Source organism: Mesocricetus auratus, unplaced genomic scaffold (assembly GCF_017639785.1).
Source record: "Mesocricetus auratus isolate SY011 unplaced genomic scaffold, BCM_Maur_2.0 contig_11638_pilon_obj, whole genome shotgun sequence".
In the NCBI taxonomy this organism is placed as follows: domain Eukaryota; kingdom Metazoa; phylum Chordata; class Mammalia; order Rodentia; family Cricetidae; genus Mesocricetus; species Mesocricetus auratus.
This window is the reverse complement of record NW_024431783.1, coordinates 1-17,519: the sequence shown is the minus strand read 5'-3', so window position 1 is coordinate 17,519 and position 17,519 is coordinate 1. Positions and strand designations below refer to the sequence as shown.

The window sequence follows — 17,519 nt, the reverse complement described above, 5'->3', positions numbered from 1 at the left end:
CTAGCTTGGTTGACGTACATGGTCTTTTTGATGTGATGTTGAATTCACTTTGCATTTTGCATCTGTGTTTATCAAGGAGACTGGTTAGCCATCAGCAATTTTCTTTTTTCTTTTTGCGATGACTTTATCTGTTTTGGAATCAGGATAGTACTAGCTTCATAAAAATGCTCTAGACTACAGGGGACATTTCATTAAAATCAGGATAGAGATGTGTATACCCACTTTCTTCAATATATATCTTTTTTAAAAATCCTGAAACCTCGCACTGGGCGTTGGTGACGCCGACCTTCAATCCCAGCACTCGGGAGGCAGAGGCAGGCAGAACTCTGTGAGTTTGAGGCCAGCCTGGTCTACAGAGCGAGTTCTAGGACAGCCTCCAAAAACTACAGAGAAACCCTGTCTCAAAAAACAAAAAAGAAAGAAAGAAAGAAAGAAAGAAAGAAAGAAAGAAAGAAAGAAGTAGTGTTGAAGTTCTGTGCTGTTCTGGACATTACCCAGCAGACTTCCTACTAAGCCACTCAGGCCCCGGGGTTTGCAGTCAAGACACACTGAGGTAAGGGAAATAGTCCCTGGAAGTTTAAATTACAGTATCACGTAAAAAAGTGACTTGAAGAACAGGGGACTACAACCATGGAAGGCTTTTTAAAATGGATTGAGCGAGTGAGCCCATGGTTCATTACTGGGGGAGGCTTAAATGTCCCAGATTGGGAGGAGGTTTGCTATGATCTTCAGAGAGTCGGGTGTTGGTGGCATATGCCTTTAATCCCAACACTCGAGAGACAGAGGTAGGTAGGATCGAGGCCATCCTGGTTTGAGTTCCAGGGCAGCCTCCAAAAGGATAGAGAGAAACCCAGTCTCAAAAAATAAAGGTAAAATAAGAAATAAAATAAAAAATCTCCAGTTTTTCACCTGATCCACCGAGGTCAGGAAAGTAAAGGGGAACTGAGAGATCTAAAAGGCTGGCCTGTAAGGCTATGCAAAAGTGTTAAAAAGGGGTACCAAGCTAGGTGTACCAGACTAAATCTCCAGGCCTTCGCCTGACAAAGGTCAGGAAAGTAAGGGGACCCTGAGAGATCGCCCTCAGAGCAACCATTGCTGAGGTCAAATGGAGACATCCATGCACTAGACAGTGGAGAAGACCCTAATTTGGTGTCGAGGGCATGTTTGTGTTTTCTTGCAGGAAAAGAATAAAGCTTTGGCAGCTGTCAGACCATTTAGTGAGATGCATGGAGCAGAGAAAAACTGGACCTGAGACCATAGGAGCTTACCTAAGCCAGTTTGAGTGAGATCTCCTAAATCAGTGTTCCTGACCCTTGATGTCATCCAATCTACAGCCCGAGAAAGAAGGAAAACAGTCGGTTCTAGATTTCCAGTTTCTCAACAGGCCTGCTGCATCAACCTCCCGGACCTGTGAGTTTTCATCCCGAAGCCAACAGAGAACTGGAAAGACTAACTGTCTGCCCTTGACACACCTTGAAACAACAGAATTCATTTTGCCAGTTTTTCCCTTTGGGGGAAAAAAGGACCCATTTAAAACATTTGCACATTGGTATGGACTGTGATGAGTGGCAAAAGCCTCTTTTCAGTATTTGAACGGGACATGGTCACTTGAAATATCAGACTTGGTGGTTCCTGTTTCTGGAATCACACCTATGCCAGTGTATTTTTCTGGAGAAATGGAACTTGTCCTAATGTGACAAAAAGAGACCTTTGTCTCAAGTCGCATAGTCAGCTGAGGCTGGTGACTTTAAATCAACAAACTGCATCACCACAGGAACAAATTGGTGCTCTGTGGATAGTGCAACAAGCCTATTGTTCATATTTTTTATAATGCTACATGTGTAACATCAATGATTGTGCACTTTCTAAATGCTTTCCTGAGCAGATATTAGAGCGATTGTAAACTTTATCACTGTTTTCACCATCAAATTGTAAATGTAAATCACATTCGGGTTACCCTTGTAACAGAGGAAGGCTGGTAGAATGTTATGGCCCTGATCTGGTGATGGGTACGGTGATGGAGAGGCGCTATGTCAATGGGGGTCCTGGAAATGGTGGCAGTGGCAGTACTCATTCTGGCCTTATGCCGAGCTCAAACGTGCCTTGTTCCAGAGGCAAGAGATCCATAACCAAGTATTGCTTAGCTTAGTCCATGGCAATCCCGATAGCTATGAAGGTGGGTTACAGATGATTTAAGGATGAAGCTCTTCTGTTGACGGTCAACCTGTGGGGAAGACATCTCCCACCTAAGACAGGGGTTCAAGGTCCCCCAAAGACAGGCAAGAGAGGGTGACCCTACTTGACCTAAGCCAGGAGTGCCTCATTAAAAAATTAAAAAGGGGGAATTGTGGGGATACCAGACCTTGAGCAGAGACCCACTTCCCCATTGGCCTGGGAGTAGGCAGCTGTAAGACAATGTTTACTGAAAACATGTTTACTAAAAGCAATACAATGCCAAGGGCAATAAGTTCCTGAAAAGGGCTGGCCCACGGCAACCGCCCTGTGTTCGACCTTTTCCAAAGACTATTCACCTCTTCAAACCCACCCACCTCCACCTCTGGTGTCAGGGTATATAATAACCAGCCAGAGTAGGAATAAAGGAGAGCCTTCTTGACGAGCCTTCCGATCTCTGTGTTGTCAATCCCCGACACCCTCTGCACATTCTCAGACACAGGCAGCTCAGCGGACACAGCAGCAGGCAGTGGAGACAGTGGGCCATTTTCCCTCAGAGTCAAGCATGGGACCTTGAGGACAGCATCTGCAGGTCTAAGGTTGGACTATGCCTTTAGGGTCCTTGTCATAGCTACAGTTGCCCACAGTACTGGTATTTACTCCCTTGGGTCCAAAGAGAATTCCATAGCAAGGCTTGTGGCAGTAGGGCTGGCCTTCATTCTCAGCATAGCCGCCAGGGGTCAGTGTCTTGGAGCAGCACTCCCAGAGCAGTAAGAGCTGGTGGCAGCGGGTCACCTTCTCAGCAAAGCACACCCTCTTGTTGCATCGCAGACAAATATTGTGTACCCCAGTGAATGTGGTGACACTAGAGTCTTTGGTGGGACCGTTGGGGGTCTGCTGGTCTTCTGTTCGCACCACAGGGACCTCAATGGGGCCAATGTTACCTGAGGCCTGAGGCTCTCAGTCAGAGGCTTCTCTTAGACATAGTAACCAGAGTGCCCTATATTCACGCCTTTGGGTCCAAACAATGTGGCATACACAGCAGGGTTTGTGGTAGAAAGGTTTCCCATCATGCTCAGCATGACCCGGGAGGTCAGCGTCTTGTTGCAGCGCTCACACATGAGACAGAACTTGTGCCAGTCCTTGCCCAGGGAGCTGACCTTCTCAGAAAAGTACAAGGTCTTGTCACAGCTGGGACACTTGGAGGCCATGGTTGGCGCGCTCGGTCGGCCCGTGCCCTCCACCCGCGCTGGTCTCTCCTTCAGTATATATCTTGATTACACCTATTTCAATACAGTATCTCAAGTCTTAGCTAAAGTAATAAGAGAAAGGAATAAGAGGGATACAGACAGGAAGAGTCAAATTATTCACATGTGCGATGATATGATTCTATACATAATAGATTATATAAGAAAACTTGTAGATTTCACAAGTACTTGCAGGAAAATGGCAGGATACAAAATTATCACACAAAAATCATTAGATGTACAAATAACAAACGTGTTGAGAATTAAATCAAGAAAACAACCCCATTTTCATTTGTCTTAAAATATATTTTAGTGGCTAAACAAATGGTTCAGTGAGTAGGAGCACTTGATAAATAAGAAAAGGACCTAAGGTAGAATCCTCAGACCCTACACTTAAAAAGAAAAGGCATGCCTGGCTATGTGTTCATAAACTTAGCATTGTTAGGGACAGAGACAAGGGGATACTGAGGCTTGGTGGTCTCCAGCCTAGCTGCAGGCTCAATTTGCAACCCAGTCTCAAAGGAATGGATGGACAGTGATGGAAGCATAAAAGATTCTACATAGTCAAAGAAATCTGAACATAAAAAAGAAAGCTGTAGGTGTCATGAAAACTGATTTCAAGTTATACATACAGCGGCAGGAACAAAGTAGCATGCTAATGGCACAAAAAGAGACACGCAGATAAATGGAATAGAAGAGAGGACCATGATATAAACCCATGTGAATACAGCCAACTGATTCTAAAGATGTACAAAAGTGCATTGAAGAAAGGTCAGTTTCCTCATCAAATGATGCTGGGAGATCTGGCTATCTATATAAAGAAGAATGAACTAGATCCCTGTCTGTTAGCCTATATAAAAGTCAACTCCTCCTGGATCAGTGTCAATGATATAATACTTTAAACTCTGAAACTGTCGTGAGAAAAAGGAGAGAAAACACTTCAAGCACAAGCAAGGATTCCTGAGCAAGACTCTACTTGATCAGAAAATAAGCCTAAGAGTCGACAAATGGGATTCATGAAATGAAGAAAGTTCCAAGCTGGGAAGGAAACAACTAAGACAAGGGGAAGCCGGAAGAATGGGAGGAAGTCTTTGCCAGCTGCATAGCAGACAGAAGCTTAATACCGAGGATGCACAAAGAGTGAAAAAAAAAAAACCCTACAGAAATCAAACACCTCAATCAAAGCAATAAACAGATAGTTCTTTCAAAGGATACAGCAAAATGTAAAATAAATGCGTGAAAAATTGTTCAACCTCAGTATCTGTGATGGTTAATATTGATTGTCAATATGGCAGGATCTAAAATCACCACAGAAAGGAGCCCCTGGACGAGTCTGTGAAGGATTATCTAGATTAGGTTAATTAAAACCTAACCCCAGGGAGGCATCATTCTGTGGCCAGAGTCCTGGTTGCATCAAAAGGAGAAAGGTAGAGGAACATCTGCATTCTGTCTCTGTGTCCTAACTGGGAATCGGTGTGACTAGCTGCCTCACACTCCTGCTGTCGTGTCTTCCTCAACCTAAATCTTCAATTTGTGAGCCAGAATAAATTCTTCCTCCCTGAAATTCTGCTTCAGATACTTTGTCACAGCAACAAGAAAAGAAATGGATGCATTGGTCATTCAGGAAATTCAAATTATTTTGAGAGTCCATCTAATTGTAATCATAATGGCAGTCTTTAAAAAAAGAGATACAGCCCAATGTAGTGGCACGTGCCTTTAATACTATCTATCACTCAGGGATGCAGAGACAGGCAGGTCTCTATGAGTCTGAGGCCAGCCTGGTCTACAGAGTGAGTTCCAGGACAGAAAAGGCTACACAGAGAAACCCCGTCTCGAAAAAGCAAAAATGAAAAACACTTGCATGTGGGGTTGTAGTAGTGCTCGCGTTCCTGCTTCATCTTCACACTTTCCTGCTTGTCCTGTAATGGGAACTGAGAGTACTTCTGAAGACCAATCCAAATAAATACATAAATAAATAAATAAACCTGTATAATATATCGATCACTTATGCAATCTGCTTGCTTGATTTTTTTTTCCGAGACAGGATTCCTGTATGTGTAGCTCTGCTGGGCCTCAAACTCATAGAAATCCACCTGCCTCTGCCTCCCAAGTGCTGGGATTAAAGGTGTGTGCCACTGCCACCCATCTGCCCTCTGCTTTCTTAAATAGTGTTCTCCGGATGAGTGGATTGAGGGTAGCAGTTTCAGTAGAAATCAAATTTTATTTCCTTACTCATCTCCTTTGTTCCGGAGAGAAGCTCTATTGATTAGCAAGTGTGGGTCTTTTAATTCTTTGGCGCATTCAATCAGGCAATCAATCACTCAATCAATCAATCAATCAATCACTTAGCTCTATTCTACAATGTGGGTTCTGGGGATCAAACTCAGGTCATCACGCTTGGTAGCAGTCACCTTTACTGTGTGAACCATGTCACCAGTCCATGTGAATGTTTTTTAAAGGAGAAATTTGTGTTTCCATTTACAGCTGACCTTTTCAGCTGTGGATATTGCTCAGATACGTCTGTCTGTACTTATTTAAGGCAAGCATATACATTTTTGAAGGATAATTGTTCTCTCCTTGGGCATTTAATCAGGTTAATGAAGAGAGTTTTTCTTTAAGGTAGGACAAATATGTCTCAATACTTAGCCATATCTTCTGTAAAGTCAATTGGCTATATATGTTTATCATTTGTTGACCAGAAAAGAAAACAATCTGGAGTGTATGTAAAATTCTTAGTAGGCTGTAACAGATTAATAAGAGATCTCCAAGTGAGACCTTTCCTTTGCCTTTTTGAATCTCTGCTTCTCTGAAAGGCACATGATTATTGTGAAATGTTGGCAAATTGCTGTACTTTGTGGGTGGGTTTCGAGACAGGGTTTCTATGTGGCTTTGGAGGCTGTCCTGGAACTCACTCTGTAGACCAGGCTGGTCCAAACTCACAGATATCTACCCGCCTCTCCTCCTTAGTGCTGGCATTTGCCACCACCGCCCAGCAAAATTACTGTGTTTTTAAGCCTACCTGCCACATGCATCTTCTATGCCAGTCCCTGAAACTGGCTCCCTAAACATTGTCTGTGTAATTCCTATTATTTGCACACTGCTGTTTTGTGTTTGGGATGTCTTTCTTCCGTTCACTTACTACAAGCCCATATACTCATTAACATCACGTAACATACTAAACTTCCCTATTAATTAATTACTGAGTCAGTAGAAATGTTCGTATAAGGTCCCAAAGAGCAAAATACCTGGCCTGTTTATTCTTGAAGACATCCCATGCATTCATTGTGATTTTTTTAAGGTTTCAAAGATTTTATTCTGAGGCCAGCTTTTAAAAGCAAAAAATTTGCATATATTTTCAATTATCGATCAAATTTACATACAAGGTTACAACCACTTTTTTAGATGTGGTGGGTGGCTCTGAAAAGAGCCTTTGGGTTTAGGATAGTGCAATAATCAGGAGCCTGTGGAGTCTAAGTTTAAGAGTGCTCTCCGCGAATGCGACGAGCCAGGTGGATGTCTTTTGGCATGATGGTCACCCGCTTGGCGTGGATGGCACACAGGTTGGTGTCTTCGAACAGCGCCACGAGGTAGGCCTCGCAGGCCTCCTGCAGCGCCATCAGCGCAGAGCTCTGGAAGCGCAGGTCAGTCTTGAAACCCTGGGCTATCTCACGCACCAAGTGCTGGAACGGCGCCCTGCGAATCAGCAACTCGGTGGTCTTCTGGTAGCGGCGGATCTCACGAAGCGCCACGGTGCCTGGGCGGTAGCGGTGCTGCTTCTTCTTCACTACGCCAGTAACCGGTGCAGTCTTGCAAGCCACATTCATAGCTAGCTGCTTCCGTGGAGCCTTGCCTCCCGTCGACTTCCGCGCTGTCTGCTTGGTGCGTGCCATCGTGAAGAAGCTCCTTTGTCCTCTGCTCCTCAAGTGGGCTAGGTGCCTTGAGGGCTCGGCTTTTATAGAGCCCACTGCATTCCTATTGGTCGCCCACCAGGTGTCGTGATTCATTACTGCACTCTGGTTGGCCCATGTGGTGATCCTCTTTACAGCCTGCCCCTTATATACTCTCCGGGTGATCTTGCCACCAGGACTGTTAATGGAGGCTGTCTCTGTAGGCGTGCTGCACGGATTGTAGAAAAACTCAAGCTGTTCTTAAATTTTTCTTTCTTTCTTTCTTTCTTTCTTTCTTTCTTTCTTTCTTTCTTTCTTTCTTTCTTTCTTTCTTTCTTTCTTTCGAATCCTGCCTCAACGGTCAAGTAACAAAGATCCTTCTATAACCTCTGGGTGTTTTTCTGAGTTTGTGATATTAGAATTGGAACAGATAAGGACTTCTGGAGCAAGGGCTAGAGGTGGTTCAGCAGTTAGTTACTGCCTGTTCTTCCAGAGGACCAGGGCTCAACACCCAGCACCCACATGAAGTCTTGCTTCTACCTTAATTCACCTCAGGGGCTCAGAAACCATCTTCTGCTGGTACCAGGCATGCAAGTCGTGCACAGTATGTGGGGGAAAAGAACGAGTCAAAGAAGCACACCCTGAGCAGAGACAAAGAAACACACTTTGGCCCTGCAACCACAAAGAAATGCTCCATGAACCGGAAACCTGTGTCAAAAGAACACACCTTGTCCCTGGCTTCAGAGTTAGTGTAAGAAAAGCCCCGAGGCCCTAAAATTGGAGTGAAAAGGCTAAAAAGGACCAGAGAATGAAGCACACTTTGCCTCTGACCAGAGGCAAATCTAACCTAATCCTTTGCAGAAAACTAGCCAATCCTTGAGCAGGAGCTCTAGCCAATCGGAGCTCAGCACTAAATCTGACCAATCCTCACCCTGGAAGCCCTTTATAAACCCTGTGTCTGTTCAGCTTGTGGATGTTCTTGCTACCCGGCTGTCCTCTGCTACTCAGGCAAAGGGCAGCCATTCTCCTGGATTCTTTCTCCCAAAAAACCCCTTCAATAAGCTTTGGGTGAAAATTTTTGCAGTGGCGACAGAGCAGACGAGACCCTTGGCAGAGTAGAGCAGAGCCATCAGGGCTGTAACCCTCTTGCTAGGGAATGTTTCTCTTGGCAGAGCTCCAATCTGTCCTCTCAACTCTCGGGAGCAGAGGTGAAGTGTAACAACTTCTCCCGAGAAACCTCGGCCTAGCAAAACTGCAACAGTGAGCGAACAACCCCAGCTGGAAGATGCTGTCCTGCCTGAGTGGAGCTGATATGCTGGGGAAGCCTTTCCCTGAGGCAGGGTTGTAAGCAGCTAAACTTACCATGACTTGTGGTAGTCCTTGGCTTTGAGCACCAGGATACGTTTCCACCTGAGCTGTGTAACACTCAGTATTCTGTGACTCCTGAGCTCCAGGATACCTTTCCACATGAGCTGTGTAACACTCAGTATTCTGTGGCTCTTGAGCACAAGGATATCTTTCCACCTGAGCTGTGCAACACGCAGTATTGTGTGACTCCTGAGCTCCAGGATACCTTTCCACCTGAGCTGTGCATCATGCAGTATTGTGTGACTCCTGAATTCCAGGATACCTTTCCACCATATCTGTTTAACACTCAGTATTCTGTGACTCCCCAGTGCCAGGATACCTGTTCCTTTCAAATTCCACCTAAATGCCAACACAGTATACAAGTAAGCCAAATGCCTGTGATGATCAGGTCTCTGGTCCTTGGCAGATACAAGGTGTCTATCTGGTGAACTAGGATCTGTCTTCCTGTTCCCAAGTAGCTTTTTTGTTTGTTTTTATTCAATACAGGATTTCTCTGTGGCTTTGGAGGCTGTCCTAGAACTAGCACTTGTGCAACAGGCTGGCCTCAGTCCCACAGAGAGCTGCCTGCCTCTGCCTTCCAAGTGCTGGGATTAAAGGAGATTGCCACCACTGCCTGGTTCCCAGTGGATTTTGTAAGGTCCACTCTGCGTGGCTTGGGGAACAGAGAGGGAGTAGAATGGCCTCAGTCTATGGATCCTTGCCAGATGGGAGAGAAGGAGGTCCTAGTGGGATATTTTTTAGTTATGAGCAGTCGCTTGCTCCTCCAATGGAAGGTAACCTGCCTCATAACCCTTGCTTATGACTAGTCTATTTTGTTGTACTCATCCTGGGAGAGATTTTTTTATGGGTTCCCCATTCCTTATTTGGCTACTGTAAAGGATCTCACTGTTTGTTCCTAGGATAGACCACTCCCCACATGGTGGCTTTTGGTGGCATCTGGCCCACTGCCCTAGGCTCATCTGGCTCTCACCTGCTTTGAGCAGAGCTGGGGAAGGAGGAATCTTTGAAGACTGAGGGGTTGTGCAGTTGCCTTGGCTCCTTGGCAAGGGTTGGGTGAGGTTGTAAGGGGAAAAGTCAGCCCTTAGAAGGCACAGCAATTAAGACAATCAACTTCTTATGTTGATGTGTTCATTTTAAAATAAGTTTATTTACTTTTTGTCATACACCCTGGACAAGCTTTCCTTTCCCTCTTCTCCTCCCAGACCCTCCCCCCAGCGACTCCCCAGTGCCCCTCCCCCCAATCCACTCCTCCTCTGTTTCTGTTTAGGAAAGGGCAGGTCTCCCATGAGAATAAACAAAACATGGCATATTTGATGCTGAATTTTACCCTCTTTTTTAAATAAATTGTGTCCCACATAAATAATCATTTATCATAGGTATTGAATTTTATTTAATACCTTTTCTGCATCTTTGTAATTGATCATATGATTTCTGACTATGCGCCTATGTGCTGAATAACATTCATTGATTTTACTGAAATATATTGAACAATCTCTCTGTCTATGTAAAGATGTCAGCTTGGTTGACGTAGATGGTCTTTTTGATGTGATGTTGAATTCACTTTGCATTTTGCATCTGTGTTCATCAGGGAGACTGGTTAGCCATCAGCAATTTTCTTTTTTCTTTTTGCGATGTCTTTATCTGGTTTTGGATTCAGCATACTACTTGCTTCATTAAAATGCTCTAGACTACAGGGGCCATTTCATTAAAATCAGGAATAAGGTGAGAATGCCCACTTTCTTAAATATTTATCTTTTTTAAAAATCCTCAAACCGTGGGCCGAGTATTGGTGTCGCTGGCCTTTAATCCCAGCACGCGGGAGGCAGAGGCAGGCAGAACTCTGTGAGTTTGAGACCAGCCTGGTCCACAGAGCGAGTTCTAGGACAGCCTCCAAAACAATACAGAGAAACCCTGTCTCGAAAAAGCAAAAACAAAACAATCCTCAATCCATTTATTCACAGCAAAGTCTGGGTACCTGTGAACAATGTGAGGGGCAGGTAGGGAGTCGTGTGCGAACCAGCAAAGGACTCCTTGCAGGGGTGCTGCCACCCTGGTAATGCTGTGAGGTCAGGCCATCACTGGCCAGCAGAGCATAAAAAATACATGTGGGCATGTGTGGGCAACAGGGACATCATAGGACAGCCACCTCGGAGAGCCATTGGGGACATGGAGACACAGGGATAGAGAGAATGCTGGGCACGGGAACAGGACACAGGACACGTGAAGCTACAGAGGCACACAGTCACAAAGGAGGCAGTGGGTAAGAGACGACATGGTGAGGTGACAAAGAAGTAGGGTTAAAGCCCGCCGTTGGTGGCGCACACCTTTAACCCCAGCACTCGGGAGGCAGAGGCAGGCGGATCTCTGTGAGGTTGAGGCCAGCCTGGTCTACAGAGCAAGTTCCAGGGTAGCATCCAAAACAATACAGAAAAACCCTGTCTCGAAAAACAAAAAAGAAAGTAAGAAAGGAAGAAAGGAAGGAAGGAAAGAAGGAAGGAAGGAAGAAAGAAAGAACGAATGAAAGAAAGAACGAAAGAAAGAAAACAAAGAAGTAGGGTTGAACTTCTGTGCTGTTCTGCACACTACCCAGCAGACTTCCCCATCAGCCACTCAGGTCCCGGTATTTGCAGTCAAGACACACTGAGGTAAGGGGAAGCAGTGGAGACAGTGGGTCATTTTCCCTCAGGGTCAAGCATGGGACCCGGAGGAGAGCATCTGCAGGTCTAACGCTGGGCTGTTCCTTTAGGGTCCTTGTCATAGCTACAGCTGCCCCCAGTATTGGCATTTACTCCCTTGTGTCCAAAGAGAATTCCATACCAAGGCTATGCTGAGCATGACGGCCAGGGGTCAGTGTCTTGGAGCGACACTCCCAGCACAGGAAGAGCTGGCTGCAGCAGGTCACCTTCTCAGCAAAGCACACCCTCTTGTTGCATTGCAGACAATTATTGGGTGTCCCAGTGAATGTGATGACACTAGAGGCTTTGCTGGGACCGTTGGGGGTCCGCTGGTCTTCTATTCTTTGGTTCGCACCACAGGGACCTCAATGGGGCCAATGTTACCTGAGGCCTGAGGCTCTCAGTCAGAGGCTTCTCTTAGACATAGGAACCAGAGTGCCCCATATTCATGCCTTTGGGTCCAAACAGTGTGGCATACACAGCAGGGTTTGTGGTAGAAAGGTTACCCATCATGCTCAGCATGGCCCCGGGAGGTCAGCGTCTTGTTGCAGTGCTCACACTTGAGACAGAACTTGTGCCAGTCCTTGCCTAGGGAGCTCACCTTCTCAGAAAATTACAAGGTCTTGTCACAGCTGGCACACTTGGAGGCCATGGTTGGCGTGCTCGGTCGGTCCGTGCCCTCCACCCGCGCTGGTCTCTGCTTCAATATATATCGTGAATACACCTTATTCAATATAGTATCTGAAGTATTAGCTAAAGTAATAAGAGAAAGAATAAGAGGGATACAGACACGAAGAGTCAAATTATCCACTTGATATGTATATGATTCTATACATAATAGATTGTATCAGAAAACTTTTAGATTTCACAAGTACTTGCAGGAAAATGGCAGGATACCAAATTATCACACAAAAATCACTAGATGTACAAAAAACAAACGTGTTGAGTGTTAAATCAAGTAAACAACCCCATTTTCAGTGGCCTTAAAAATATTTTAGTGGCTAAACAAATGGTTCAGTTAGTAGGAGCACTTGATAAATAAGAAAAGGACCTAAGGTAGAATCCTCAGAACCTATACTTAAAAAGAAAAGGCAGGCATGGCTATGTGTTCATAAACGTAGCATTGTTAGGGACAGAGACAAGAGGATACTGAAGCTTGCTGGTCACCATCCTAACTGCAGGCTCAATTTGCAACCCAGTCACAAAGGAATGGATGGACAGTGATGGAAGCATAAAAGATTCTACATAGTCAAAGAAATCTGAACATAAAAAAGAATGCTGTAAGCCGGGCATTGGTGGCGCACACCTTTAATCCCAGCACTCGGGAGGCAGAGTCAGGAGGATCTCTGTGAGTTCGAGGCCAGCCTGGTCTACAAAGTGAGTTCCAGGACAGCCTCCAAAGCCACAGAGAAACCCTGTCTCGAAAAACCAAAAAAAAAAAAAAAAAAAAAAAAGAATGCTGTAGATATCATGAAAACTGATTTCAGGTTATACATACAGCAGCAGGAAAAAAGTAGCATGCTCATGGCACAAAAAGAGAAACGCAGATAAATGGAATAGAAGAGAGGACCATGATATAAACCCATGTGAATACAGCCAACTGATTCTAAAGATGTACAAAAGTGCATTGAAGAAAGGTCAGTTTCCTCATTAAATGATGCTGGGAGATCTGGCTATGCATATAAAGAAGAATGAACTAGATCCCTGTCTGTTAGCCTATATAAAAGTCAACTCGTCCTGGATCAGTGTAAATGATATAATACTTTAAATTCTGAAACCGTCGTGAGAAAAAGAGAGAAAACACATCAAGCACAAGCAAGGATTCCTGAGCAGGACTCTACTTGCTCAGAAAATAAGCCTAACAGTAGACAAATGGCACTCATGAAATGAAGAAAGTTCCAAGCTGCAAAGGAAACAACTAAGACAAGAGGAAGCCTGAAGATTGGGAGGAAATCTTTGTTAGCTGCATAGCAGACAGAGGCTTAATACTGAGAATGCACAAAGAGTGAAAAAAACCCTACAGAAATCAAGCAACTCAATGTAATAAATAGATAGATCTCTCAAAGGATATAGCAAAACGTCCAATTAATACAAGAAAAAAATGTTCAACTTCACTGTCTTTGATGGTTAATATTGATTGTCAATTTGGCAGGATATAAAATCACCACAGAAAGGAGCCCCTGGACGAGTGTGTGAGGGATTATCTAGATTAGGTTAATTAAAACCTAACCCCAGGGATTCATCATTCTGTGGCCAGAGTCCTGGTTGCATCAAAAGGAGAAAGGTAGATGAACATCAGCGTTCTCTCTCTGTGTCCTAACTGGGAATCGGTGTGACTAGCTGCCTCACACTCCTGCTGTCCTGTCTTCCTCAACCTAAGTCTTCAATTTGTGAGCCAGAATAAATTCTTCCTCCCTGAAATTCTGCTTCAGATACTTTGTCACAGCAACAAGAAAAGAAATGGACGCATTGGTCATTCAGGAAATTCAAATTCAAATTACCTTGTGATTCCATCTAATTGTAATCATAATGGCAGTCTTTAAGAAAACAGATACAGCCCAATGTAGTGGCACGTGCCTTTAATACTATCTATCACTCAGGGATGCAGAGACTGGCAGATCTCTATGAGTCTGAGGCCAGCCTGGTCTACAGAGTGAGTTCCAGGACAGACAAGGCTACACAGAGAAACCCGGTCTCGAAAAAGCAAAAAGGAAAAACACTTTCATGTGAGGTTCTAGTAGTGCTCGCGTTCCTGCTTCATCTTCACACTTTCCTGCTTGTCCTGTAATGGGAACTGAGAGTACTTCTGAAGACCAAAAAAAAAAAAAAAAAAAAAAAGCCTCTGTAACATATCGATCACTGATGCAATCTGCTTTTTTGCTTTTTTTTTCAAGACAGGGTTCCTGTGTGTGTAGCTCTGATGGGCCTCAAACACATAGAAATCCACCTGCCTCTGCCTCCTAAGTGCTGGGATTAAAGGTGTGTGCCACTGCCACCCATCTGCCATCTGCTTTCTTAAATAGTGTTCTCCAGATGAGTGGATTGAGGGTAGAAATCAAATTTTGATCCTTTCTCATCTCCTTTGTTCCAGAGAGAAGCTCTATTGATTAGCAAGTGTGCATCTTTTAATTCTTTGTTGAAGTCAATCAATCAATCAATCAATCAATCAATCAATGAGTTCTATTCTACCATGTGGGTTCTGGGGATCAAACTCAGGTCATCAGGCTTGGTAGCAGTCACTTTTACTGTCTGAACCATGTCACCAGTCCACGTGCATGTTTTTTAAAGGAGGAAATTGGGTTTCTATTTGCAGCTGAACTTTTGAGTTGCTGATATTGCTCAGATAGGTATGTCTGTACTTATTTAAGGAAAGCATATACATTTTTTGAAGGACAATTGTTCTCTCCTTGGGGATTTACTCAGGTTAATGAAGAGAGTTTTGCTTTAAGGTAGTCCAAATATGTCTCAATATTTAGCCATATCCTCTGTAAAGTCAACTGTCTATATATGTTTATCATTTGTTGACCAGAAAAGAAAACAATCTGGAGTGTATGTAAAATTCTTAGTAGGCTGTAACAGATTAATAAGAGATCTCCAAGTGAGACCTTTCCTTTGCTTTTTTGAATCTCTGCCTTCTCTGAAAGGCACATGATTATTGTGAAATAGTACCAAATTGCTGTTTTGCGGGGGTGGGTTTCGAGACAGGGTTTCTGTGTGGCTTTGGAGGCTGTCCTGGAACTCCCTCTGTAGACCAGGTTGGTCCAAACTCACAGAGATCTACCTACCTCTGCCTCCCTAGTGCTGGGATTAAAGGCATGTGCCACCACCGCCCAGCAAAATTACTGTGTTTTTAAGCCTACCTGCCCCATGCATATTCGATGTTGTCCCTGAAACTGGCTCCCTAAACATTGTCTGTGTAATTCCTTTTATTTGCACACTGCTGTTTTGTGTTTGGCATGTCTTTCTTCCGTTCACTTACTACAAGCTCATATACACATTAACATTACCTATCATACTAAACTTACCTATTACTTGATTACCGAGTCAATAGAAAATGTTCGTATAAGGTCTCAAAGAGCAAAGTACCTGGCCTGGTTATTCTTGGAGACAACCCATGCATTCATTGTGATATTTTTAAGGTTTCAAAGATTTTATTCTGAGGCCAGTTTTTAAAAGCAAAAAATTTGCATATATTTTCAATTATCGATCAAATTTACATACAAGGTTACAACCACTTTTTTAGATGTGGTGGGTGGCTCTGAAAAGAGCCTTTGGGTTTAGGATAGTGCAATAATCAGGAGCCTGTGGAGTCTAAGTTTAAGAGTGCTCTCCGCGAATGCGACGAGCCAGGTGGATGTCTTTCGGCATGATGGTCACCCGCTTGGCGTGGATGGCACACAGGTTGGTGTCTTCGAACAGCGCCACGAGGTAGGCCTCGCAGGCCTCCTGCAGCGCCATCAGCGCAGAGCTCTGGAAGCGCAGGTCAGTCTTGAAACCCTGGGCTATCTCACGCACCAAGTGCTGGAACGGCGCCCTGCGAATCAGCAACTCGGTGGTCTTCTGGTAGCGGCGGATCTCACGAAGCGCCACGGTGCCTGGGCGGTAGCGGCGCTGCTTCTTCTTCACTACGCCAGTAGCCGGTGCAGTCTTGCAAGCCACATTCATAGCTAGCGGCTTCCGTGGAGCCTTGCCTCCCGTCGACTTCCGCGCTGTCTGCTTGGTGCGTACCATCGTGAAGAAGCTCCTTTCTCCTCTGCTCCTCGAGTGTGCTAGGTGCCTTGAGGGCTCGGCTTTTATAGAGCCCACTGCATTCCTATTGGTCGCCCACCTGGTGGCGTGTTTCACTAGTGCACTCTGGGTGGCCCATGTGGTGATCCTCTTTACAGCCTGCCCCTTATATACTCTCCGGGTGGTCTTGCCACCAGGACTGTTAATGGAGGCTGTCTGTGTAGGCGTGGAGCATGGATTGTAGAAAAACTCAAGCCGTTTTTAAATTTTTCTTTCTTTCTTTCTGTCTTTCTTTCTTTCATTTCTTTCTTTCTTTCTTTCTTTCTTTCTTTTTTTCTTACAATCCTGCCTCAACGGTCAAGTCACATAGAACCTTCTAGAACCTCTGGGTGTTTTCCTGAGTTTGTGATATTAGACCTAGAACAGTTTAAGGACTTCCGGAGCAAAGGCTAGTAGGTGGTTCATCAGTTAATTACTGTCTGTTCTTCCAGAGGACCAGTCCTCAACACCCAGCACCCACATGAAGGATTGCTTCCACCTTAATTCACCTCAGGGTCTTTCAGAAACCGTCTTCTGCTGGTACCAGGCATGCAAGTCGTGCAGAGTATGTAGGGGAAAAGGACGAGTCAAAGAAGCACACCCTGAGCAGAGCCAAAGAAACACACTTTGGCCCTGCAACCAGAACCAAGAAATGAACTCCATGACCCTGAAACCTGTGCCAAAGAAACACACTTTGTCCCTGGCAATCAGAGCTAGTGAAAGAAATGCATCCTGAAGCCCTAAAATTGGAGCCAAAAGGCTAAAAAGGACCAGAGAATGAAGCACACTTTGGCCTCTGAAACCAGAGCCAAATCTCACCCTAATCCTGTGCAGAAAACTAGCCAATCCTTGAGCAGGAGCTCTAGCCAATCGGAGCTCAGCACTAAATCTGACCAATCCTCACCCTGGAAGCCCTATATAAACCCTGTGTTTCTGTTCAGCTTGTGGATGTTCTTGCTACCCTGCTGTCCTCTGCTACTCAGGCAGAGGGCAGCCATTCTCCTGGATTCTTTCTTCCAAAAAACCCTTCAATAAGCTTTGGGTGAAATACTTTTGCAGTGGCGACAGAGCAGACGAGACCCTTGGCAGAGTAGAGCAGAGCCAGCAGGGCTGTAACCCTCTTGCTAGGGAATGCTTCTCTTGGCATGAGCTCCAATCTGTCCTCTCAACTCTCCAGGAGCAGAGGTGAAGTGTAACAACTTCTCCTGAGAAACCTCCTGCCGAGCAAAACTGCAACAGTGAGCGAACAACCTCAGCTGGAAGATGCTGTCCTGCCTGAGTGGAGCTGATATGCTGGGGAAGCCTTTCCCTGAGGCAGGGTTGTAAGCAGCTAAACTTACCATGACTTGTGGTAGTCCTTGGCTCTTGAGCACCAGGATACGTTTCCACCTGAGCTGTGTAAC

At 44.9% G+C, this 17,519-nt stretch overlaps 1 protein-coding gene and 1 pseudogene across 1 annotated transcript; both read right to left on the bottom strand.

The window, feature by feature from the left end:
* Window positions 1–2,766: 2,766 nt before the first annotated feature.
* On the bottom strand, window positions 2,767–3,383 carry LOC121138264 (annotated as a pseudogene).
* A 3,362-nt stretch (window positions 3,384–6,745) lies between these two features.
* Window positions 6,746–16,108, bottom strand: LOC121138261. The gene is made up of 2 exons (XM_040741009.1): window positions 15,677–16,108; window positions 6,746–7,535 (listed from the first exon to the last, which is right to left on the bottom strand). Exons 1-2 carry the CDS (start codon window positions 16,078–16,080, stop codon window positions 6,896–6,898), a joined length of 1,044 nt encoding a protein of 347 aa, XP_040596943.1. The 5' UTR covers window positions 16,081–16,108; the 3' UTR covers window positions 6,746–6,895.
* Between the last annotated feature and the right edge of the window lie 1,411 nt (window positions 16,109–17,519).

Excerpts from the sequence above, each read along its gene's own strand:
- LOC121138261 (XM_040741009.1), bottom strand. The coding sequence starts at position 16,080 with ATGGTACGCACCAAGCAGACAGCGCGGAAGTCGACGGGAGGCAAGGCT. Across the intron at positions 7,536-15,676 it reads GCTCGTCGCATTCGCGGAGA|CACGCCTACAGAGACAGCCT; the intron begins GCACTCTTAAAC and ends CAATCCGTGCAG.